The 25,000-nt window shown below is 42.4% G+C and overlaps 1 protein-coding gene across 5 annotated transcripts in view; it reads right to left on the bottom strand.

Annotated features, from left to right (window-relative positions):
• The window catches only part of LOC147032087 (uncharacterized), a 101,193-nt gene that overhangs the window by 19,969 nt on the left and 56,224 nt on the right, over nucleotides 1–25,000 (bottom strand). For all 5 annotated transcript variants that reach the window (XR_015055028.1, XM_085869389.1, XM_085869388.1 and 2 more), the window contains exons 6-12: nucleotides 22,692–24,685; nucleotides 20,302–20,443; nucleotides 17,399–17,486; nucleotides 11,139–11,200; nucleotides 7,976–8,067; nucleotides 7,672–7,801; nucleotides 7,262–7,408 (exon numbers count right to left, since the gene is read on the bottom strand). Coding sequence is in view for 4 of the 5 variants with exons in the window: in XM_085869389.1 (XP_085725515.1) it covers nucleotides 7,262–7,408; nucleotides 7,672–7,801; nucleotides 7,976–8,067; nucleotides 11,139–11,200; nucleotides 17,399–17,486; nucleotides 20,302–20,443; nucleotides 22,692–24,685 (2,655 nt within the window). In the remaining variant the exon portion in view is untranslated. The remainder of the gene's footprint in view (nucleotides 1–7,261; nucleotides 7,409–7,671; nucleotides 7,802–7,975; nucleotides 8,068–11,138; nucleotides 11,201–17,398; nucleotides 17,487–20,301; nucleotides 20,444–22,691; nucleotides 24,686–25,000) is intronic.

The following is a 25,000-nucleotide window of genomic DNA, read 5'->3' as shown; positions in this document are numbered from 1 at the left end:
AAGTACACTGGTGTCTACTTTTATCTGTCCAGCATGCGATTTAGGTACAAGCTCCTTCACGAGCCTTAGATGAATGCTAAAATAAACCAGAACGTCACTCTTCAACGTTGCGACATCAACAGGTATGCCTCCGCCTACATTAATACTTCATGATACATACTTGTACAAAGTTTAATTTAAATCCCTGAACGCAAATTCGAAATATTAAATCATTCTGGCTGTCAGACAATGCATCCGATCAGGTTAAAATTTAAAACATACAGTATATCATCATTCATAATTGTGAAGTTTCAAGTTGATTGATGAAACGATTCAAGAGAAATCATTTTTTGAGATTTTTGTTCAATCCAATATGGCTGGCCAGACCATTTAACCTATTAATTATTTGTGAACAATATGGTATCCCCAAGCCTCGGGGGAACATGTTCATGAAGTTCCCCTCGATCTGTCAAGCTGTCCTGGAGAAGAAGATTTTTTTAAAGGTTTATACTTCAAAATATCATCGCTGCGAAACCATGTGAGCTTTGACATCATACGTGGAGAACTTTTTGTTCCTCATGGATAGGCGATCATAAGTGTTAAGTTTTGCCTCAATCTGTTCAGCCGTTTCAGAGAAGATTTTTGATGGTTTATTTTGATGTAAAAAAAAATTATGGCTGCCAAATCACATGACCAATGACATCAAATTTTTTTTCCCCATACAATTTAACCTGCGATGACCCTCAAAATTGTTAATACTGATCGGACAAATCTTCGGCACACGCAATTATGATGTCATAACGAAGCCACCTATGACATCAAAAAAAGAAAGAAAAAAAAAATCACATTTCCCATGTGGACTACTTGACATGTGCAAAGTTTAAATTTTTTCCATAGAGCGGTTTTGGAGATAAAGGTCCAAAGTTTTTCCTTTTCCCAATTTGGCTGCCATACCACATGGTCAATGACATCATTATTATCATTGAAACATTCTGCAGAGTAGTCGCTCCTTTGGTGAAAAATTTGTGACAATTGGATTAGCCGTTGCAGAGAAAACAGAGAAAATTAGCATGGACGTACGACGTACGGACAGACAACCCGAAAACATAATGCCTCCGGTGACTTCGTCAGTGGAGGCATAAAAAAACAGCTTAGCTGAACTGCTTCTGGGAGGGTTGAGGGAGAGGGGGGGGAGGGAAGCAGTGGGGAGACAACATGGCTTTTAAAAGTGTGGATAATGTTTGAGTAACCTGCACTTTCATGTTACACTGTGATGGACATCACTAAGTTTTCAATTGAAATTATTTTTTTTAATGGTTTAAATATTAAAGCGAGTATATTCTACCAATATATGTCAGCTTTCTGCTTTAAATGGCCACCTTGCCAATAAAGCACCAAAATATGTAATAATTGTATTTACAAGTGCTCTGATGGGGTTGAAGTGTACCGAATTGGATGTACCACCAACTGTGTCTGTTTTTGTTTTTTTCCCACCAGCCAAGCATGACAAAGGCTGAAGCAATCACAATGATTCTAATTTCTAACGCGAGGAAGTGACAGCTGTCTCTTGGCATGAAGCTTTGTTTCATTCATCATGCAAGTTCTGAGGAGGAGTGCATCATCCAAATAATATGCATGATATGAAATGGTCATGTAACATGTGGTAAAGTTTCAATTTCCTCCTTTGAACGGTTTTTGATATATGACCTCAACACTTGAGCTACCACTTTATAACTGCTGACAGTGATGTACCAAGATATCCCACTTTGATCGGACACCTGACCCATTACATCCTCTTTATTCAAGTGAATTCAGAGTGGGATATAAAAAAAATTAAATTCAAATCAAATGGAAGACCAAATCAAAGAGGGTCATCCGAAGGAACCTGAAAAAGCAAAAAGCAAAGATGAAGTCATCAGGAGGAACCTCGTTAGGACTCTGGTTTCAATTTCGACTACTCTACCCTCGAGCCCATCCAGGCACAGACAAGTGAGCCTTTTTCAAAAAAACAACACATCAAAAAGAACCCAGATTCAAAAAATTAAATAATTCTGGCTGCCAGAACATGCATCCGATCAGGTTGAAATATAAAACATGCATTCCCCATCACGACTGGATCATAACTTGGAAGTTTCATGTCTATCGATGCAGTTCAAAATTCAACTTGGTATTAAGAGAGGATGTTCACCTGTCTCTTTTATCATTTGAGCTCAAGCGTTTGGACATCGGTGTCGCAGCACTCTGAGGTTCGGAGACGGATTGCGGTGAGATCATGGTGGGTGGTTACACCTACTATTGGTCTGGTCACTCTGATGGTTGCCATGCCAAAGGAGTTGCTGAAGCTGTGTCCAATAAGTTGACTCCAATGATAATTATTGAGGTAACACCTGTCAACGAGCATATGATGAGACAAAGGATTCGTCACGCGTTGGTCTCTGCATGATATCTGCATGAGCACCATTTCCCTGGTCTCTGTCTATGCTCCGACTGAGGCGAGTGATCTCACCATGAAGGATGCATTCTATGCCACGCTCGAGTCTGTGGTTGATCAGTGCCCCAGACGAGATACTCTCCAAGTCTTTGGGGATTTCAATGCATCGACTGGAACTGATAGGGATGGTTATGAGATGTGTGTTGGTCCCCATGGGTGTGGAATTGTGAACCTGAAGAGCAATAAGTTCCTTGACTTTGCAAGAAGTCATGGACTTAGGGTGGCTGGTTCATGGTTTCAGAGCACACAAGTTCATCACTGGACTTGGTATTCTAATGCTGGTGGTGTGGCAAAGGAGATTGACCATGTCCTCGTTGATGGTCGCTGGAGGATGATCCAGAAGTGCGGGGTATACTGGAGTGCTCAGTTCCTCAATACTAACCACAGGCTTGTTGAAGCAACTCTTAAGTTGCAGCTTAAATCCAGGAGAATGGTACCATCCCAGTCTAGGCTGGATGCATGCAGGCTCAAGGATGAGAGGGTAGCTGAGGGGTTTTCAAACAGGCTGAGTGAAGAGTTGGGGGGTCTGGGTGCTTTGGTGAATCCTGAAGAGTTGTGGATTACCTTCAAGACCACCGTCCTTGATGTTGCCGGTGGATGTCTTGGAACTCACTGCAGGGCGAAAAAGAATTTTGTCTCTCAAGGGACACTGGATACCATTGACCAGAGTCGCAAGGCCAGGCTGAATGGCAGAGCTGAGCTGTTCAGAGAGGTGAGGCGTAAAACTGGATGTGCACCAAGGGTGGACAAGGAGGCCTTGGTGTGAGGAATCTGTGAGGGGGTAGAGCATCGCCTATGGTCAGGTGATTCTCGTCCTGCTTACAGGGGAATTTGTGCATTGCGTTCCTCGGTGTACTGCAGTTGGAGTCGAGGGTGGGGAGCTCTTGACAGAGGAGTCCGAAATGAATGTCCACTGGGCCGGTTACTTTGAGCAGCTGTGCCAGACTGATCCACCTGCTGTCGAGTTGGATGTCAGGGGTGCTACTACCTATCCCTATTGCTGACCCTCCAATCAACTGTGCTTCACCTTCATTTGTGGAAACAGGCTGCGGTGAACCACGGTTGAAACGAGGTAAAGCTCCAGGGATCTGTGGCATCCATGCTGAACTTCTCAAGGCTGATGGAAATGCTCAACTCGTGTCATTGCATGCAGTTCTGTGCTCTGCCGAGAACACAGGCATCATCCCAACTGACTGGAACAGGGGCCTTGTTGTCCCTCTCTGGAAAGGGAAGGGTGTTCGCCAAGACTGCAACAACGACCGAAGGGTGACGCTGCTCTCATTGCCGGGCAACGTCTTTGTTCAGATAATTCTCGATAGGGTTTGACACCACCTGCTTGAGCACCAGCATTCAGAACAGTCAGGCTTTATACCAAAGAGGTCAACGATTGACCGTATCCTTGCTCATCGGGTCCTCACCGAACACAGACGAGAGTTGCAGTCATGGCTGCTTGCACCTTATGTTGATCTCGGTATAGTGTTTGATTCAGTGAATCAGGATGCCCTCTGGAGGATTCTTTGTCTTCATGGGGTTCCACCAAAACTGATCAATCTGTTGTCTGAACTACACTCTGGTACTGAGTGTGCTGTGAGATTTGGTGATGCCACCTCCAACTTATGAATGGAGTTTGTCGGGGTGTGTATTGGCCCCAACACTTTTCAACGCTTGAACGGACTGGATTCTGGGGAGGATATCAGAGAGATCAAGCTGCGGTGCATCGTTTGGGAATGTCAAGATCTCTGACCTTGATTTTGCAGATGATGCAGTCATCTTTGCGGAGACTCTAGATTTCAATTTGGGGCCCTTGAGGTGCGAAATGAGGAGTCAGAGCCGCTGGGATTACGGGTTTCCTGGGTCCAAACTAAGATCCAGGCTTTCAATGACATCATGGATTCTGCTATCCTGTCTGTACCTGTTTGTGGCAAGAACTTTGAGGTCACAGAGAGATTCACTTACCTTGGCAGTGATATTCATATTTCTGCTGGCTTGAGCCAAGGTCAACAGATGTCTGGATAAGGCATGGGGAGTCATTCATTCACTGGATCATGGGGTGTGGCGCTGTCGGTACCTGTGCGGGAAGAAGAAAGGCCGAGTCTTCAGGTCCTTGGTGCTTCCAGTCTTGCTCTATGGATGTGAGACTTGATTCCATTGGTACTAGGTCTCTTCGGAGAATCCTTGGCTATCGCTGGTCAGACTTTGTGTCCAACGAGCAGTTGCTGAGAGAGACTGAGAAATGACATTTGTTTCTTGCATAGTCTGAGCGTCAGCTGCGGCTGTATGGACATGTGCCTCGTTTTCCTGATGCTGATCCTGCTCACCAGATTCTCTCAGCGAGGGAGCCTCGTGAGTGGAGGAGGCCGATGGGCCAACCACCTGCCTCATGGTTGTGGTCATCTCAAGGAGATGGGGATGGGCCTGGCATCTGCCTGGGGGATGGCCAGACGGAGGCCCCTGGAGTACCGGCGGAAATTGGACGCAGCGACACGCTGCTCTGGTGCATGCTCCCATATCTGACCTGACCTCACCTGACCTGAATCAGTTCAAGAGAAGTTTTAAAATATTTTCCTTCAATCCAATATGGCTGTCAAACCATGTTGGTATCCCCAATGCTTGGGGAACATGTGTATGAAGTTTCCCCAAAATCTGTTCAGCCATTTCGGTGAAGGTTTTTAAAATCTTTATTTCATTTTTAATATGGCTGCAGAACCACATGACCGAAGACCACAATTTTTTTTTTTCTGTTGACAAATTTGTCCCTCGATAACCCTCAAATTTTTTTCATATTGATCGGATGTAGCGTTCAACGTATGCAATTATGAAGTCATAACAAAAGTACTTATGACAATAAAAAAAATACTTAATCCCATTGGGACAGGAGCCAAGTTTCAATCTATGGTGAAAATGTCAATCCGACAAGAGGTTGCAGAGAAAAGGGAACAACAAAATGCAGGCACGTATGTTCTACGAATGCACATACGCGACCAATTGCTTAACCCCATTTTTCATATCATGAGCAAGGGCTAATTCACCAGACAAGCGCTTCTCCAAATTAGAATCAGCCAGTCAAAGTTCTCCTGCAAAATCATCATCAGTAATAGACCAGGAGCCCGCGGGGCTTAGCTCAACCGAAGAGGGGAACAATTGCCGTCCTCATGGTAAGATGCCAGATGATATTCTCACCTCAGAACTCTGCGTCTGCCGGGACACTGCTGCTGGGTTGACATTCTGTGGTCAATATCCGTATCGCATAATCGGCGCTAGCTCAACCTGGAAGCGGAACGGCCCAAGTAGGTTTCTGATATTATTCGTATAGCTTGTAACACGGTATAAACAATGACAGATGATTTTGCAGCTGGAATACCGGTGACAGACGCTAATTAGATGCTGCGACAATCACGCTAGCTCAATCGAACAGCGGAACGGCTAAAACCAATACTTCCAACTCAAAACTAACACCAACAGTTTCATTTTCCACTTCCGGTTTCCGGTCTGACTCGTAAATCGTCTTCGGTTCCGACTACATCCCTGGATGACCTATTGGTCGCCTCATGGTTATTCCATGACGTTACTTCGACTGACCAATCGCAGACACAGTAGTCTAAAAACAGACATAGAAAACTCGTCGTCTGACCGAATTCAACCAAGTACTTCAGGTCGCCTGCGGGTGACCTAATGAAGGGACCTACTACTACCATTCTGAGTTGGTTTTAGCCGTTCCGCTGTTTGGTTGAGCTTGCGCAACCAAAGGGAACCCGAACTAGGGAGCGTCTGTCCTGGGGGCCCAGCGACCAAGTTGTCTGTCAGTGCTCCTTTTGTACTCAGGGGACCCCTTACTAGAATTCTGCATTGGTTTTAGCCGTTACACTGTTCGGTTGAGCGAGCGTGATTTTCGCGGCATCCAATTAGCGTCTGTCACCGGTATTCCAGTGGCAAAATCATCTGTCATTGTTTATACCGTGTTACAAGCTATACGAATAATATCAGAAACCTACTTGGGGCGTTCCGTTGCCAGGTTGAGCTTGCGCCGATTATGCGATACGGATATTGACCACAGAATGTCAACCCAGCAGCAGTGTCACGGCAGACGCAGAGTTCTGAGGTGAGAATATCCTCTGGCATCTTACCATGGGGACGGCAATTGTTCCCCTCTTCGGTTGAGCTAAGACCCGCGGGCTCCTGGTCTATAATTTTGATGTCTCACAAATGAGAAATAAACATTATTTTGAAAACCACTGGCAGGTTATTTTCTCAGGTAGTAGGGCTGATTGCAAGGCAATATTTTGCAAAAGCAGTTATATGCAAGCAAGTCCTTGTGCAATATAAATTCCATTGTAAGGTGAACTCGAGACAGCTCTTGGGTTAAGTTCCAGAAATATTGACACAAATGTTTCTCTTGAGGCAAACCGTCAGATTCATGGATTGATGGCGGCATCAAACAAGGGTAAATTCCTTGTGCATATAATAAGGTACAGAGAAAAAGATATCCACCAACATCAATTGCCCTGCTGACTGCAAGAGAAAAGACGTCACAAAGATGGCATCGCTGGCACCAAAAGTGCCCTGGGAAGTTGCATCACATTTTACCAAGCTCAGAAGCTGTTTGCCTGAAGTATAGTCTGTTCTCATATACTGTACTTGGCTGCAATGTGTAAGCATGATTTTGGGTGCAGCTCCTCCATGAACCAGAGACCATAGTTGCCAAGTATTTACATCAACAAATCACATTAGTGCATTGCAAATGAAAATTATTTTATGACTGAAACCATGCCGATGAAATAAACCAGAACTTACACTGCTCTTAACATCTCGTAGCTTTGGCAAGATGTCTAGAGAGAAACCATCTGCTTGTCCACGTGTCCGATTCCCTCCATTCATATAATTGCCTAAAGTTAGCACCAGGGCAAGCAAACGCTGTACACCTGATCCATCTCGCAAGGTCTGCAGCACAACATCGACAAACATTACCACAGGTCTCTTGGAAGCTGGTATGTGTTTGCACTGCAAATGTATAAAATTCTATGTTCATTGCATAACTGATAAAGCCATGTTTATTTTGTTGATGGTATTAAGGATTTTTTTTTCCACGACTCATGACGATCAAATCTGAATCAAGGACGAGAACGAAATGTCAGTTTCCAATTTATCAGCTTCCAAATACCCATCCTATTTTTTCTATTCCTATCACAAATACCAAAGCCTACCTTAATTACTTTCTGAACATTATCCAACTTTCCTGTGATAGATTCAATGTTTTCAGTGAAAGTGGCTTGGAAGATAATGCAATACACCCGTGCTGCAAAGCTAGGGATCTCAGCCAGCTCGCTGAGGAACCTGCACACCAACACAATGTGACACTTCGCTTAAGATTTAGGTTATGAAATAAAATAAATGAAAATAAACCAAATTTTTTTTTCGGAAGTTACAAAATATTGAAGAAGTTGAAAAATAAAACGAAACAATGAAAAAAAAAAAATAAAGAACAAAAAAATAAACGAATAAACTTACTGCTCTGGTTTATCCAGAATTTTTGCATCCTCCTTCCCTTCATTGGATTTGATGTGTTTTGCAATCTTATCTAATTCTTCTTTGGTTGCTCTCTTGGGGAAGTGAAAGAAAACGTTCACATGGCAATAAGTCATGGCAAAGATGACAAGTATGTGAGAATAAGAATATCCATTGGAAAATTTAACATTGAATATCAAGAGTGTTTGTGCATGCATGCAATTCCAGCATCTCCCAACAGTCCCGAGGACCCAGAAGCCCCAAAAGTCCCTGAGGACCCAACCCAGATAGCCCAAAAGACCCCATGTACACTCTAAGACTACTAATGGATGAGGTAGGTAGGTGTGCGTGCGTGTGTAGTTCGACTCATGTGTTCTGATGTAGAATGTGATGCACCAAAATGATTAGATTGCCATGACCTCCTGAGTTGATGAAGTTAATTAATGACAAAAAAAATCTGTTAGAATTCCCTTCTTTTAAACTGGTCATGTTAAAGGTATTATATAAAAAGCAGCTTAACATGTCCTTCCACCATGGCATGACATTCAAATTACAAAACAAATAACAAAAAACAATGACATTGTAACAAAGCATATATGAATAATTAATACTAAAAATATTTACAACAATAATAACAATAAGTCGTATCATTTGGCAACAATAATAACGAACATATCATCCCTGCACTGGCCCAAGCACATCTCGGCTTGGTGAAAGGCAAACGAATGCTCAAATATGCAAGAGCAGGGGGTATTTATTGCAACAAGGCTGTGAAGACCAATGAAAATTTTGTCTAACGGACCAACCAGTGAAAAATAAAAATAATTCTCGTGTCCAGATGTACAGTTCAAAACTAGATGTTTTGATGCTCATCACCATACTGGATGCAACTATCCTCACAATATACATGTACATACAGCTAGTGATGTTAACAACTGCCGGGGCAACAGCACTCACTGAAAGTACATTTATAAATATACATTGATGCCGACACCATGAATGTATTGAATGTGTGAATCATTAAATACTTGCACCGATAAATACAGGGAACATGCAACAAAGTTGCCATTGATTGATTAATTAATTAATTAGCAGAACGTAATGGCACTTGAAATACCCTCTCTCCCCGTAACACTCAGTAATGCTTGGACATAACCAACCCCCACCCCCTGCAACACAACCCCCACCCAGTGCTGGATTAACCATTAGGCAGACAAGACATGTGCCTTAGGGCCAGCCAAAAATTATTTTCACATTAAATATTTGTCTTGTTTTGTATAAAATATTTTGTTCTTGAATCAGGTCATCTTTTGTCTGGGGTCCATTTCCATGAGCCCGAGATCTAATTTAAAAATTTCAGGCCATTCTCTAAAATTTCAAAATGTGCCTTGGAGCCAGCCGAGGCTTAATCCGGCACTGCCCCCACCCCACCCACATGTAACACTCAGTCTGCTGGCATAAGTACATGGTTGAACGAAATGGGGTACATTAAAACAGCACGTTCAAACAGGATAACAAAACCACCCATCACTTTCAAACAGCACGATTATAACATGGGCTTTCCTTGAGTCATGTGACTCGAACTGCGGCTGCCACCCAGTTTACCCACTCTGGAACTGGATCTCTCCGAGGGGATCACACACCACCCGGAGTGTCCAAAAATGCGCAAACTGGACAAACAAACACCCCTCCAGCAGCCAGACCCACTGCCAAGCCTAACCCCAGAGTCTAAACCCCAAAACCCAGCTCAGGCCAGGAGACCCGAGAACCCATCACACCTGAGCTGCAACGTTTATCAATGCCCGGAGCCACCAGTGATTTGTGCCTTTATGAAATTTCAGCACACGTTTTACAACTAAAATGTGATAAGCCCCAGAATCTCTCAACACGAGCCAAATCCCAAAATTCAAACCACGGACTTGAACACAGAAGCAGCCCAAACCACCAAAAAAAAAAAAAGTGCTCATCCACCAAACCCACACACTCCCTGACACTCCAGTCTCAAAACACAACACAAACACTGCAGCACAACATAAACACTTCCAAAACACAACACAACCAAATGTGGGAACTCATTACAACCACCCATCGTTTATCACTTCATGAAAGTTGGAAGAGGGGTGAGAGAGGGATGAGGAAGGAGGGGTGGGGGAGAGAAGAAAAACGAAGAGATGGAGGGAAAGAGATGGATGGATGTATGGAGATGGAGGGGAAGGGATGGATGGCTGGAAGGAAGGAAGGAATGGAAGGAATGGACAGAGGGAAGGATACCCATACCAAGCAATCATTTATCTCTTTCTGGTTTGTATGGTCAGATCTTGGAGGAAACCTTTACCCCATCCATCAGGCACATATAGGGTCTGCCTCTTCCTCTTCTTTCCTCAACTATACTTTGCATATTTGACTTCTCCAGACTCTATCTTCAGCACACATGACATGTCCACAGTATGACCGTTTCTGTTTTAGTATCAGTACTTCTAATGCACAATTTCTTCAAACACCAATTTGTTTGTTCTTCTTTGTGTCCATGTTTTGTCCACGTCCATGTTTTATCCATGTCCATGGAATTTTTAACATTAGTATCCAACACCAGATTTCAAAACTGTAAATCTTCTTCCCTTCTTTCTTTTTCACTGTCCGTGACCCACATACACACATTGCAATTGAAAATACCACAACATTTACAAGCCTCCTCTTGCTTTGTATCATCACATTTGTCTTTACAGATCTTTTGTCAATCCTAACATTGCCGTTCTCCCCAATGATGCACGTCCATCAATTTCTCTTCAATCTTAGACACGAACTCTTGGAATATGAAACCTTGCACTATGGCCATATGATTATCTCCCAATCTGAACACATCCATCTCCTCAGTTCACAAGATTATTTTTTTAAGGTTTAAATAAAGACCAGCTTTTTCACTTTCCTTCTTCGCCGTTTGTAGCAGTTTCATCAAAGCCTCTTTACCATCTAATAGAGCAACAGATACACATGCCTCTTGTCATATTTGTCATTATGCCACTTTGTTTTGCCAGAGAAATTCACCAGAAATTAATTTCCAGCAATAACCCTCTCACCATTTGAAATAAAGACCTCAAATGCATAATTTAGGATAATGATAACACAATACAAAAAAATAAAAAAATTAAAAAGTGCAATTTCTTACATTGTCGTACAAAGCTTGCAGTGTTTCGAGATCAACCACCAGATTGTCCAACTGCAGAACGGCTGGTGCAAATGAGGGAGACATGATCAGTTGCAATTTTTTTCGAGCCTTTGTAAATTACAAACATTTAGCGCTTCCCCAACACTCAACATTTATGTACAGTAGACTCTGCAAAATGAATGGTACACTACAGGAGGAAGGGGGTGGGAGTGAAGAGGATGGAGGAGCAAGGAGGGGAAAGGGGATGTTCTGGACTTGCATTTGGTAATGGGATTTGAAGAGGGGGTGGGTCAACTTGCGTTTGGGAGGGGGACTTGAATGGAAGTGTGGGGGGGGAGGGGTGGAGGATGGTCCTGTCGAACGGCATTAGTCATGTCCTTTTTACTGAAACTTGGTGAACACATATTACCTTTTATGAAATTTTGAAAAGTTAAACAGGGAACTTGCCCTTTTTCTGCATTTAATGCATGTGCACACACACACCAGACATTTATTTGTTTGACATTGTTCCAAATATTCTACCCTCCAAGGCAATGACATTCACTTGTAGCATTGCATTTTGAAAGATTAGGTCACAAAGCAAGAAAGCATACCAAACAATCATTTATCTCTCACAAACAAACATCACAATTTTCATCATACATTTTTCTTACTCATTTTCACTCCATACCTTTACAATCCCTCTTTTATTTCTCTTTCATTTCATTTTCTCAGAAACTTCCAATTAAATATTGTTACTTTTGAAAAAGGGGGGGGAGGGTAGATTTTACCTAAGAGCAGATAGAAATGTAGAGTAGTATGGTCCGTGCTCACAGACATGACAGAGGCAAAGACACCATGATTTTTAAAGAATTTATTTATTGAACATTTGATGTACATTTGATCCATTTTAATACATACACTAGTATTTGGTAGACGTGCCATTTGCAGATTTCAATGCTTTTATTCTTTCAAGCAAAGAAATAACAAGTTTCAAAATTTTCTCTGTGGGATTTCTGCCCAGGCTTCATGTAAACGGGTGAGGAATTTTGTCCATGATGTTGGTTTCCTAGACTTTTTCCATACAGCTCGATCCAATATGGCCCAGAGGTGTTCAATGGTAATCATGTAAGGAGACTAACTTGGCCGTGGAAGTCGCTTAATCCCATTTCTGTCCTGTCATTCTTTGGTCTTTTTTGCAGTGCGGCATGGAGCTCCATCTTCCGTGAACAATGTTGTTTTTGACCATCTGACCAGTGGAGAAGACAGGGAGACATTCATCCTAAAGGATAGAAATGTGTATCATAGAGTTGATGTTGTCAACACATTCCACAAGCTCTGACCAACCAGCGCTCCAGATTGCTCCTCACACCATCACTGAAAAACCACCGTGTTTGACAGTTAGCTGCAATCGATTCAAAGAAATCTCTTGACTGGGAAGTCCCCAAACCCATACGTGTCCACTGGCAGAAAATTGAGAAAATTGGGACTCATCTGAAAAATTGACAGTTTGCCAAAACTCCAAGGGTCTGTTGGCCATCTCGTCAGCCCACTTCTTTCTCCTTTGAATGTTGGCTGGTCTAAAGAGGTTTTCTCCAAGCTGCTCTTCCATAGTATCCCAGTTGATGAAGGTACCACACAGGAGTTATTGAGCTAACTTGGACCTACTCTGCAACATCTGCTGCCTTGCAATGGCGAGTTTTTTTCAATGGACTGCTTAACAGCTCGAAGACAACTTTCTGAGGACCCAGATCGACCAGAATGGGAAACTGTGGATTCCTTGCCTTCGCTGGTGAATTGCACAATCACCCGATTGACCGTAGAAAGCGGAATGCCAAGGTTCTGACCTATCTGATGCTGGCTGACTCCACCTTCCGAATGGCCAATACTTTGTCCTCTGAAAATGGGAAAGTTTGTGCGCTCCCTGGGTTCCAGACATAGTTAATTGTCACAAAAGACACAGGAACTCGTTTCTGCAAAGAAATAGTCAAATATTAGTACAAATCACTGAGTAAAACTGTGTTATGCAAACAAAATGAAGAAATTTAAGGTGTCCATTTCCTCCTGTCATGTCTCTGTATGAGTAGTTAGCCCATCTCAATGTGATTAAGTAGGGAAATGTAGCTTAAAATTGTCTGTTTGAATATGCATCATACAGGGGATGGTGCATGGTAATAATTAATTAGGGAATAAGGTTAAGGAAATTGTACGCATAAATCCTTGTAATGTCCCAACGAATAAGGAACCAGATGAGGTCAATAAGAGTGATAGCACCTCCCGAGGGGAAGAGTTATGGGTGCCTCTGGAAGGACGGAGTATTGGAGATCTCTTGTGAGAGCCAAGAGAGGGAGTGTCGTCTCTGAGGAAGAGAGGATGATTGGGCATGAACGGAGTCAAAAAAAAATCACCTTGAGGAGAAACAGTTGCTTTGTTGGTGCCTTCCTGCCTGCCTTCTCATGTTCCTGCTTTCTCCTGTTCCTGATTTTGCCATATTCCTGCTTTCTCCTGTTCTTGCTTCAGCATTCTGGCCTTGCCCCATTTGTCGACCTGCCCATGTGCCTTCATCTTTTCATCACCTGCTCGTCCATCAGAGCTTAGGCCTCATCCGGTTTTCGTTCCCCATCCCCACCTCTGAATAAATCTGGTGTGTGGTGCCTTCGATTTTATTTCTCATTGTACGTAATTATTTAGTATCAATTCCATGTTCCACCTTTATTCCCAACCTCAACCCACCGTCTTCACCATCACGATCACCAACCCCTGGTTATTTTGTTATTTCGTTCAGAAAATATACCTGTTGGTTTTACAAGAGCTAAGGTCCTCGTATCTCTTGGTTCCTGTGCACACAAACCCGCCATTAATCAAAAGCAGTTTCAGGGAGTTAAAGCCAATTCTGTCCATCCATCCAGCATTGGTGGAAATCGGCCTGGACATGACAATATGATAAAATCTGAAAAGTTAATGGCCCCAAGTTCCTGGTATTATTGGGTACGAAGAATCTCCAGTGACCCGCCTGTCTCTGCTGCCAATGACAGGGGGACTCAGGCAGTAGTTGCATTGGTCCATCCCATGACTCTTGCCTTTTGAATTAACATGACTTTCAATTCATGTCACCAACATTCGTGCTCTTTATTCAAATATTTCCACTGTTGAACGTCTTGCAAGTACCTCTCCTAATATAATGCTTCTCTCAGATCCAATTGTCACATGATGTTCTCGTTCATTCCTTTAGCATTGCAAACTACAACCTATGCTCATGATTCCACTTCAAAGGAAGAGTCTATATTCCAACGTCAACATGCCTGTTGTATGCCATGTTGACCTTGAATCTCCAAACTTTTATGTCATCTGGCAACCGACCATCACTTTTTTCCCGTTTCATTTTTCTCTGTTTCACTTACTGCTTTCCCAATTCTACAAACTGTATAGCTTTCTTTAACTATCTTAACTCTTGCCATGAGGCCACGGCATCCAAATACCCTCAAGCAGAATTCCCCTATTTAGGAGACTTCAACGTACACCATAGGAAGCGGTTGAAATCATCCCACATGGATGTTGCGGGAGTTGAAGCTCTTGCATTTTTCATTCTCAATTATTTGGAATAAATTATCAACCACCCTGCCCATATTCCACATCGTCATAACCACTCTTCCAATACTTTGGATTTGTTCTTCACCCGCAATCTGTTGTGTTACAGCCACACAATTTCACCTCCAAATTGGTTCTTCTGACCACAACCTTGGTAACATCACTTGACTTACTACCACTCCTTCTCCTTAGAATGCTCTGACTAAATGCCAGTATTGGAATTTCAATAGTGCTGACTGGACTGGTTTAAGAAACTTCTTTTCTGACTTTCCTGGGAAAACTTCTGCCTCTCCTTTGGAGATGCCTCTATTTCTGCTGAACATATAGATGAAGTTATTGTTGCAGGAATGGAGGCTTGTATCTCCTTCCCTTTCAAATCTATCTCTCCTACCAATTCTTGCTTCAATAATTTATGCTCTGTGGCCATTTGTGCAAGCAATGTGGCATATCGGACATGGAAAATCTCTTCTACCTCCGACTCACATTCAGCTTTCATATCTGCCATAAATCATTGCAAACATGTTATTCATGAGGCAAAGCAGTCCATCAAAAAAAAAGTGACAACCTCTCATCTTCTTCCACTAAAAGGGGTTGAAGCCAATTCGGTCCTCAGCTCAAAGCATCTCCAACAATTTATGTCGCTCTATCTTTTCTTCGCTTTTCTGTTCCGATGATACTATTGCTGTCTCTCCAACCGATAAAACAACTCTTTTTGGTTCTCTTTTCTCTTCTAATGCCACACTGGATGACTCGCATTCCCAATCCCGAATGCACCTCTCACCAATATCTTAGGCCCCTCCCTATAATCTATTTTCATGCAGTCAAAAAAGTACTCTATGGACACAAGCAAGGCCTACGGCAAGATGGCATGCCTCCCCATGGCTTGAAGGAATGTGCTTCAGAGCTTGCACCTGTGCTAACTCGTTTGTATTTAAAAACCCAAACTTTTCTTCTTTCATGGAAACATGCCTTAGTACAGCCCATTTTAAAGAAGGGTGATTGTTCAAATCCTTTCAACTACCGTCCTATTGCTCTGACTTCCATTTCCCGTCTTTGAATGTCTTCTCAATTCCTATTGTCTCCAGCATCTTGAATCTCAGTCTTCTACCTGACCAACAATATGGCTTTTGCAAGACAAAGTCTACCGGTGATATCCTTTCTTACATTATGAATGGCTGGGCTTCGAGCGACTTTGTAGCATACTTTGTTGGAGGCCTTGGTATCTCAAAATACTTTGACAGATTGGCATCGTGGTCTGATATCCAATCTTCCCTCTTTGAGCTTTGCTTCTTCACTCCGCTTTCTCACATCGAGCTTTCTCTCCGACCGCTCTATCTCTGTAATTGTTGATGGTTCAACATCTCCCTCCTTCCCCATCAACCGTGGTGTTCCTCAGGGTTTCATCTATCTCCAACACTCTTCCTTCTTTTTATTAATGATCTTCCTTCTGCAAATAACCAAATGCACTCATATGCTGATGACTCAACATTACATTCCTCCATGTTTTTCCCATCTGTTCCATCTTCCCTCACTTGATCAACATCTCTTTTCATCACAGCCAACTTTTTTAAATTTGGATTTGGACAAGATCTCCCAGTGGGGAAAATTTAACCAAATTAAATTAATGCTTCAAAAACTCAATTTCTTCCCATCTCTTGAGAAAACTCCTCTTAACTCTCCAATCTCCTTTGAAAGCTCCACAATTGCACCATGTGATACAATAAACCGACTAGGTATTACTCCAACTTCAAATTTATCCTGGAATCTACACGTTACGCAAGTAGCTAAATCTGCCTCGAAGAAACTATGAGTCCTGTTCAGATGTCGAAGATTCTTCTGCTCCAAACAGATGCTTCAACTATACTGTAAAAAAGGATTGATTGGTCCTTGTATGGAGCACTGCTCTCACATCTGGGAAATTTCTAGCTCACACTCACTAGACATATTTGAATCCAAAGTAATCTAACTTATCAACTATCCCAATCTGACCTCAAAACTTGACTTTCTTTCTCTTTTCTAAAGATATTCCTTTAGTCTCTGCTCTCGAGAACTTGCTGCTTGTGTACCTCCACCATGAGCAAAACCACAAAATACGCGAGAAGTCACTACATCGCATGATTTTTCACTTCTTCAAGAACTCAAACTAGTCTCTTTCTTCACTTTTCTATCCATGCAGTTATTTTATTTAAAGGTATGGTCTTTAACATAAAGAAAATACCAATAAGCAGTCTGATACAGCAGCTTCTTTCACAAGAGGTGAAGTATATTTGTGCAAGGTAAACTTGTACCATGAAGCATATCATGTTCAGAATAAAGCCAAATAAATTTCAGGAGATACATTTGTTTCACCAAGCTGTGAGTGCTTTGATCAGAGAAAATGTGATGAGATGGACAATACAGACTGGTGGGGATCCATGATGATTGGCTGAGTGTGTAGTGTTGCATTCAGCAGCTCAGATTTTAAAATCCACTTTTCCTTTGCACACTCTTCTGATAAAATGAATTTTGAGTTTGTACAAAAGCAACTTCTAGATTGGCGTTTGTACAAACAAGAGTCCACTGTACAAAAGAAAATTCTAACAACATGAAAGAAAATACTCGTGGAGTATTTTCATTCAACTTGTTTAATCGAGCAAGTTTAATCATTCCAAGCATCCATACAAACATGACCAAAAATGTTACATATATCTTACCATGCCTTATGTCCTTCATGTCCAGATGGAGACTGGACATCAAGATTCCCACAGCTTGAGATCGTTTGTTATCCAACACCTTAATAATCTGTAACATTAACATGCAACAAGTTTAAACATGTGCACAAACAATATAAAATGCCACAACAGTAGCTTCTTTACTTTCAAACACGTGCAGCCATAAGCTTGTGTGTTTCAATCAGGTCAATTCCCCATTTCAAAATCTAAGAATGTCTCATTAGAATTTTCTAAAATCCTATGGGGAATGCATTGGCAGTTTTTATTTGGGATAATTCATGGTTTTTCCAATGAAATTTTTGCTATTGGTCTTGGGATGTGCACAAAAACAAACAACAACAAAAAAAATCACCACTCAAACATTGCCTAAACAATAAACACCATGGGCAATTTCACCACACCAGACTAGCAGGGTGAGCTTAATATCACCCAATCAAAAACAAGGACAGCCACAGCAAAGCACTGATGGTCATTGGAATGAAAAAAAAATAGGACCACTGGACCTGTAGCTTATCTGGGCCCTGGCCTAATGTTGCAAACCAAATTTTGTAGCATTCTGACTGGTGGGTCTGGAGAGGAAGGTTTTTGAAGGAATTTACATGATTTTCCAAAACATTTACAAAGTTCGCCATTTTGACACACTTCTGGTTAAGTGATCAGCATGACCTCTGCACTTTAACAGCACGACCCTGTTGTGATGTTAGAACCCAAATTTGGGAGCATTCTGCCTGGCTGGTCTGGAGAAGAAGATTTTGGAAGGAATTGGCATGACCACCATTTTTTTTTTTTTTTTTTTTGTATACCTTGGTTGAGGCTCGTATGAGAGCAAACACACAACTCACAGCAAGGAGGCATGAGACAAGAGGGGCGGGAGTGGAAGGGACAAAACAGTGGGGAACAGACACATTAGGTGAACTGTGGAAGGGAGAGGGATGGGGATCATGGCGAAGAGAAGATGGACATTTCAGGGACTTTCAGGAAGGAAAGCAGGAGAAATGAAGGAAGTGGGCTTGGGTGGATTATCGGGGGTAGAAAATAGAGGATTTGGATGGGGGAAGATAAGAGGTGGTGGTGAACAGCTGTTTTGAAAGCCTGGAGGGAAGAATGGGAAAGAATAGAGTGAGGAAGTTTATTCCAAAGGCGGGAAAAAAGAGGAATGAAAGAGTGAAGATGAGCAGTGATTCGTGATTTTGGTAGTTTTACCAGAAGGGGGTTGTTGGCGGACCTTGAGCGCCCTGTGGAAATGTGGTGGGGACAAATCGCAGAGAGAGCAGGGGGGCAAGGCTGGAGAGGAGTCGGTAGAAGACAGAAAGACCACCGACCAACCTGCGGTGATTGAGTGAGAGGCCCAAAGACTCAGCTTCATTGCGGGAGATGCCGATGATCTTAAATGCCCTGGTTTCGACAGCGTGAAGCCGAGAAAGGTGGGAGGCAGGAGCACCAGCCCAGAGGGGAGAGCAGTACTCCATCAGGCTACGGACAAAAGCTTTGTAAGTGGTCAGGAGCTCAAGAGGGCCGAGGAAGGACTTAGCACGACGGAGGATTCCCAGTCGGCGACTGGCTTTTGAGGCGAGGTTGGAAATGTGACTTTCCCAGGAAAGGTCATGGCAGATAGTGAGACCTAGAAGCTTGAAAGAAAAGACTTCTTCCAGAGGATTGTTGAGAAAGTGGATGGGGGGGTTTTCAAAACGGTCCTTTCGAAGAGACATAGTGAGAGTGTGAGATTTGTCTGGATTGAAAGACATGTTCCACGTGTTGGACCAGTTTGTGATTTTATCCAGATCTGCAGTGAGCGAAGAAGCTGCTGCTTGCCGGTCTGAGGGATGACAGATGGTACGGCAGAGGGTGGAGTCGTCGGCAAAGAGAAATAGAGGATTTTCCAGAGAGTCCGAGAGATCATTGATGAAAACCAGAAAAAGAACAGGGCCCAGAATGCTACCTTGAGGAACTCCAGCCTGCACAGGAAGAGGGGATGAAAGAACTCCATTTAGGGCCACACGTTGACTGCGACAGGAGAGGAAGTCTGCGAGCCATGAGTGGAGATGGCCTTGAATACCATGGGAAGAGAGTTTGGTGAGTAGGGCAGGGTGCCAGACTGTGTCAAAAGCACGTGATATGTCCAGGGATACGGCTCGGATTTCCTGTCTGGCATTGAGGACCTCCATCCATTGATGGGAGAGCAGAAGCAGCATATCCAGGGTAGAGTGACCTGGTCTGAAACCAAATTGATGATTGGAAATCAAGCCATTGGAGAAGAGGAAGGATTTCATATCTGAAGCGATGATGGATTCCATTTTGACACTTCCGGTCACCTGAACAACATGGCCTTCACAATTTAATATCAGGACACTGTCCTAATGTTGTAACCCAAATATTGTAGAATTCTGACTGGCAGATCTGGAGAAGAAGATTATTTAAAGGAATTTACCCGATTTTCCCCAAAATTGACCAAGTTGGCGATGTTGACACTTACGGTCATGTGATCACAGCATGACCTCTGCAATTTAACATCCCTATCCTGGCCTAATGCTTTAACTCAAATTTGGTAGCATTCTGACTGGCAGATCTGGAGAAGATTTTTGAAGAAATTTATCAAGTCAGCCATTTTGACCTACTTAAAGTCAAGTGACCGAACAAGCTTTGCAATTCCTGTTAAGTCATGAGAGGAATGTTGCTGCCAAATGTCAGCTGGATTGGCCCAGTGGTTTGGTAAGAGAAGTCGAAAAAAGGAGACGGACAGTGTGCAATGACAATACCCAACCTGGAATTTAAATTCCAGATAAGCTAAAAAAATAAAAAATAAAAAAACCAAGTTTGGTGAGCAAAGTAAATGCAATGGAAACAGGTCATGATTGGATCAATTACAAAATCCAGTTCAAACAAACCTGCTTGCTCTTGGATCTTCTGCTAAAAACATCGGACAATGGTTTCTTCTTCTCTTTCACTGCAGCCTTACAAAAAAAATGCTCAAAATCTTGAGAATTTATTGGAAGTTCCTCCAGTTTATCCCAAAATGTCTTTGCTTCTCTGCAACAGAGATGAAGAGAATGCTGAATCGTTTTTCACAAAATCAAAACAAAAAACATTTTTAATCATATGCAACTGACAATAGGTAGAATACTTGAGCAAGGACAGCAGCTTGGCATTAATGGTTGGACACATGCGGTGATCACAGGTAGTCAAATTTACAGACTAAAAATTGATGCACACTGGGAGCATATTTGTACAGTAAATAGAAGTGCAACAATAACCATTGTACAACAAATAGTATCACAGCATACCAGAAGTATTAAGCCATCAATAAAGAGAAAGTGAAGCACATTTCAACCTCCAAACTTGCAAGATTATGTTTTTGACCAAGTTTCTTTTTATTTGCCTTCATATCATACTCTCGAGTTTCTAAAATCTGTGAGAGTTGTAAATCACTCCAGATACTGGATTTTTACCCTCGCCGAAGGAGAGGGTGTTGCAGTTGGGACTGTCAGTCTCTGTCGGTCTGTACAGAACTTTCGTCTTTTTCTCCACAACCACTTGTTGGGTTGAAACAAAATTTTCACCATTGGTGCGACTACACTTGCAGAATGTTTAAATGATAATTATGATGTCATAAGTCACGTGTTGCGGCAGCCATGTTGGAAAAATGGAGAATTAAAAAACAACAACTTTGGACCACTATCTCTGAAACCGCACCAAGGAAAAAATGCTGGAAAAAAAAATGGAATCTGCTGAATTTAAAAGAAATCACAGATCTATACTTTAAACAGCAGAGAAATACTTTGGAAAATACACATGTAGTAAACATTCATACCGTCTTCATCATGATAGACAATATGCAGAACATTCTGTGTGTACTACAGTAATGTGTTCAGACTGCTTTCTGCTTTGATACATTGACCACACAACAGAAGGAAGATTAAAAGTCTGTTTGGCTTCAGTGCAGAGCTAAAGAAAGACTTCATATATTGATATTGATTGCCTCCAAAACCTTCAATAAGGTAAAATGTGTTTGTAGCATGCTGCATGTGCATATTTACAGCAAAGTGATGTCCATATAGTTTGTAAAATAGTAAACATTCACAAGCATACTTCATCATGCCAAACCAAAGAAAAGAGATCACTTCCTGTGTGTACCTGCAGTACTGTATTAAAATGTCGAATACTGTGCTATACATCTCCAAAAGCCATATTTGATACTTTTTCTGCATGAACTACTTTCTGCATTGATCCATCAATCACATATCACAAGTGAGATTAACAGCACATCTTTCTGGGCTCAAAACAGCACTGCAATAACTAAATATTGTTGCTTCTAAATGTAATAATTCCAATAAAGTAGGATGTGAGTGTTTGACCACTTGACTTATTGCATACATGCACAATCATCAATATTTGTTGCTCTGATCAATATGTGATGCATGTTATTCAATGAAAGTGCTTTATTCAATGATGAATATCAAGAGAAAAGGAATAAGTTGTGGTGCTATTTCTTTCACATGTCAGAAATGCATGTGTGAGTTTTATTCACAGCGAAAATCATATTCTCACACTGTCTCTCTCAAAAGCGGGTCAAACAAACTCACAATTCAACCAACCCAATGTAAACTGTCCGGTCTCAAATTTCTGGGCCTCACCATCAGCTACAACCCTTCCTTGTAAAACAATATATCAAATCTGCAATTCAAAGCGTGCCACAGAATGGGTATTCACAATGATGGAAAGTCCTTCCTTGGTAAATCTGAACTTCTTACAGCAAACTTGATAGAATATGGCATGACTTTTGTCCATAGCTCAATGGAATATTGCACTACCCTTTGGGCTGGTGCCCCACTTCATACCAGTTTTTCCCAGATGCTTTGCAATTAAAGACTCTCAGCATTGATGGCATCTTCTACAAAGAGACATACAGGGCCTTGTCAGTTGTGAGAAGCTCAGATTCACCAAGGAAGAATTTGGGCATAGCCTCTCTTATCTAACACCTCTCAAGTGTTGCTTCCTTCTGTTCAACATCTTCATCCCATCAGGTTGTAAACATCGTTTCATTAATCTCCTTGTAAAACTTCACAAATCAAGGTTTAATTTTACCCTCTACTTCCTTTGTTCCAATGTTTTCTCCTGCTTGTAGAACCTCATTTTTAGTGAGTCACACTCTTGATTGGAATGAAGGTTAAACATCACACCAAAGCTATTCTTTCTCTAAAATGATGAAACTAACCAAATTGATTCATTTTGTGATGCTCTAAAAATAAAACTTTGGCTTTGCTTCAAAGCAACTCACCTCTTCTCTTTAAGTTGAATCCGGGTCCAATATAGTGGCTTCATTGGAAGGCTTGGCTCAATTGCTGTTTTTCGGGGCAATTGCTCCTTCAACTCCATAAGAGGAGTAAACGTCAAATGACCTCCAGGTAATGGTATTTGAGTAGAAGGCAGCAGCAGGCCTGCTGCTGATGGAAGGGATGGAAGAGGTGGTGGAGGTGGTGGAGGTGGTGGTGGTGGAGGAGCAGGAACTAGAGAGATATCAGAGGGCAGTGGTAGAGGCGGTGGCACTGGAGATGATTGATGACAAGAAGGCAATGGTGGTGGCACTGGAATTTGAGATATACCAGGAGGCAATGGTGGTGGTGCAGGAATTTGAGATATACCAGTAGGCAATGGTGGAGGCGCAGGAATTTGAGAGATGCCAGGAGGCAATGGTGGTGGTGCAGGAATTTGAGAGATACCAGGAGGCAATGGTGGTGGTGCAGGAATTTGAGACATACCAGGAGGCAATGGTGGTGGTGCAGGAATTTGAGACATACCAGGAGGCAATGGTGGTGGTGCAGGAATTTGAGACATACCAGGAGGCAATGGTGGTGGTGCAGGAATTTGAGACATACCAGGAGGCAATGGTGGTGGTGCAGGAATTTGAGACATACCAGGAGGCAATGGTGATGGCATAGGAATTTGAGAGATACTAGGAGGCAATGGGGGTGGTGCAGAAATTTGAGAGCTACCAGGAGGCAATGGTGGTGCAAAGGGAATCAATGAGCTACCGGGAGGTAATGGGGGTAGTGGTGGAATAGATGATACAATAGGAAGTGATGGGGGCATAGCTATTCCAGATCTGTGGAGGTGAGGAGGGAGTGGTGGTGGTTGTTGAGGAAGACCAATAAATTGAGGTAATGGTGGTGCAGGAGGGACTGGTGAAAGTCTAAAATAAACTGAAGGAATTGAAGATGGAGGAGATACAGACCCTAATGCTTCTTGAGGCATTGCTGAAGGTGGGAGTGTCAATGATGCCTCTTGTAAATATGGCTGTTTAGTGAGCAAACCATTTGAATGTAACAAGGGTTTTACTGAGGAAGGTGGTGCTGGAGAACCTAATAAAACACAAGGCAAAGGAGGTGGAGGTATTTGAACAGGCAATGTTTTTTGAGATGAGCAAAGACAATAATCCTTTTCAACAAAGTCACTTTTGGGAAAAGGGGTTTGATCACAAGGAGCTTTTTCTCCAGCGTTTACAAATGAAGGCAGAGGACTTTTAAGTGAAGAAGAAAAGGTCTGTGGAATTGTTGAAACAGAAGCAGCAACCACATGAGAGATAGATTGAGGACACAAGTGAGAAACAATAACAGGTTGACACAGTGCCTTGGTAGGTACAGTCGATGTGGGTGACATTTGAGACGTCACAACATTGGTTGAGGAAGGAGAGAGTGAAGTAGAAGGCAAAGTATGAGAAGGACATCCAGGTATTGGCAGTTGAAAGTGGGAGGTCTCCCCAAAAGAATCAGTCAGATTCAAAGGAGATGCTAAATGTCGAATCTGACGTGGAGGCTGATGTGTCACTAAAGCAGGTGAGGATGTTTGCTGTGTGACAGCGATAGAGCATGGTGATGGTGATAAAAGACTCCTTAATGATAAACATGAAGAAGCAGGTTTATGCTCCTTCTCAACTGGTGAACTGGAAGCATAATTCAGTTCCAACAGGCTCGACTCAAAATCAGTCTGAGAAAACACATTGCAAGTTGTCCTTGGTTCAATGGGTGAAGTCTGTACACTTTGCATTTCTGTACTCTGTGTCTGAACAGCCACATGCAAATAAGGAAGCAAGTCAGTGTGGTCACTGGTCCCAATGGAGGCATCCTGATGCAGGGTTTTATTTTGAAGCCAGTTCTTATTGTAGTCTGTAAGCTCTGCTAGGCGCTTGCTCAAGTTGGAAACAACATTCTCAAAATGAGCTTCAGCTTCTGCATGCTCACTTCGCAAGCAGCTCAGCTTCAAATTATTCTCATGCTGCAAAAGAGAAAAATAAACAGTAAATCAAAATAAATACAATCTTCTATCAAATGCATTGTGAAAAACATTTTATTAATAGCCTGTGCTGGTTCCAGATTGGTCACAGTCAGCAGACAGCCGAGCGTCGATCCATTACGAACATCAGAAGATGATAAATAATAAAATAAAATGACCGTTTTTACAGCCATTTTTCCCTGCTGTGCAGGGGTTTGGCTTTTTCTTGAGGCAATGTTTTATGGCCGGATGCCCTTCCTGACGCCAACCCTGGTCGCCTCTTACGACACACAGGGATATGCTCCACCGATTCTAACC

This window comes from Eptatretus burgeri, chromosome 2 (genome assembly GCF_056783735.1).
Source record: "Eptatretus burgeri isolate ZD-2024b chromosome 2, Ebu_testis_v1, whole genome shotgun sequence".
NCBI classification, from domain to species: domain Eukaryota; kingdom Metazoa; phylum Chordata; class Myxini; order Myxiniformes; family Myxinidae; genus Eptatretus; species Eptatretus burgeri.
The sequence above is the reverse complement of the archived record's forward strand: the minus strand, read 5'-3'. Positions and strand labels throughout refer to the sequence as shown.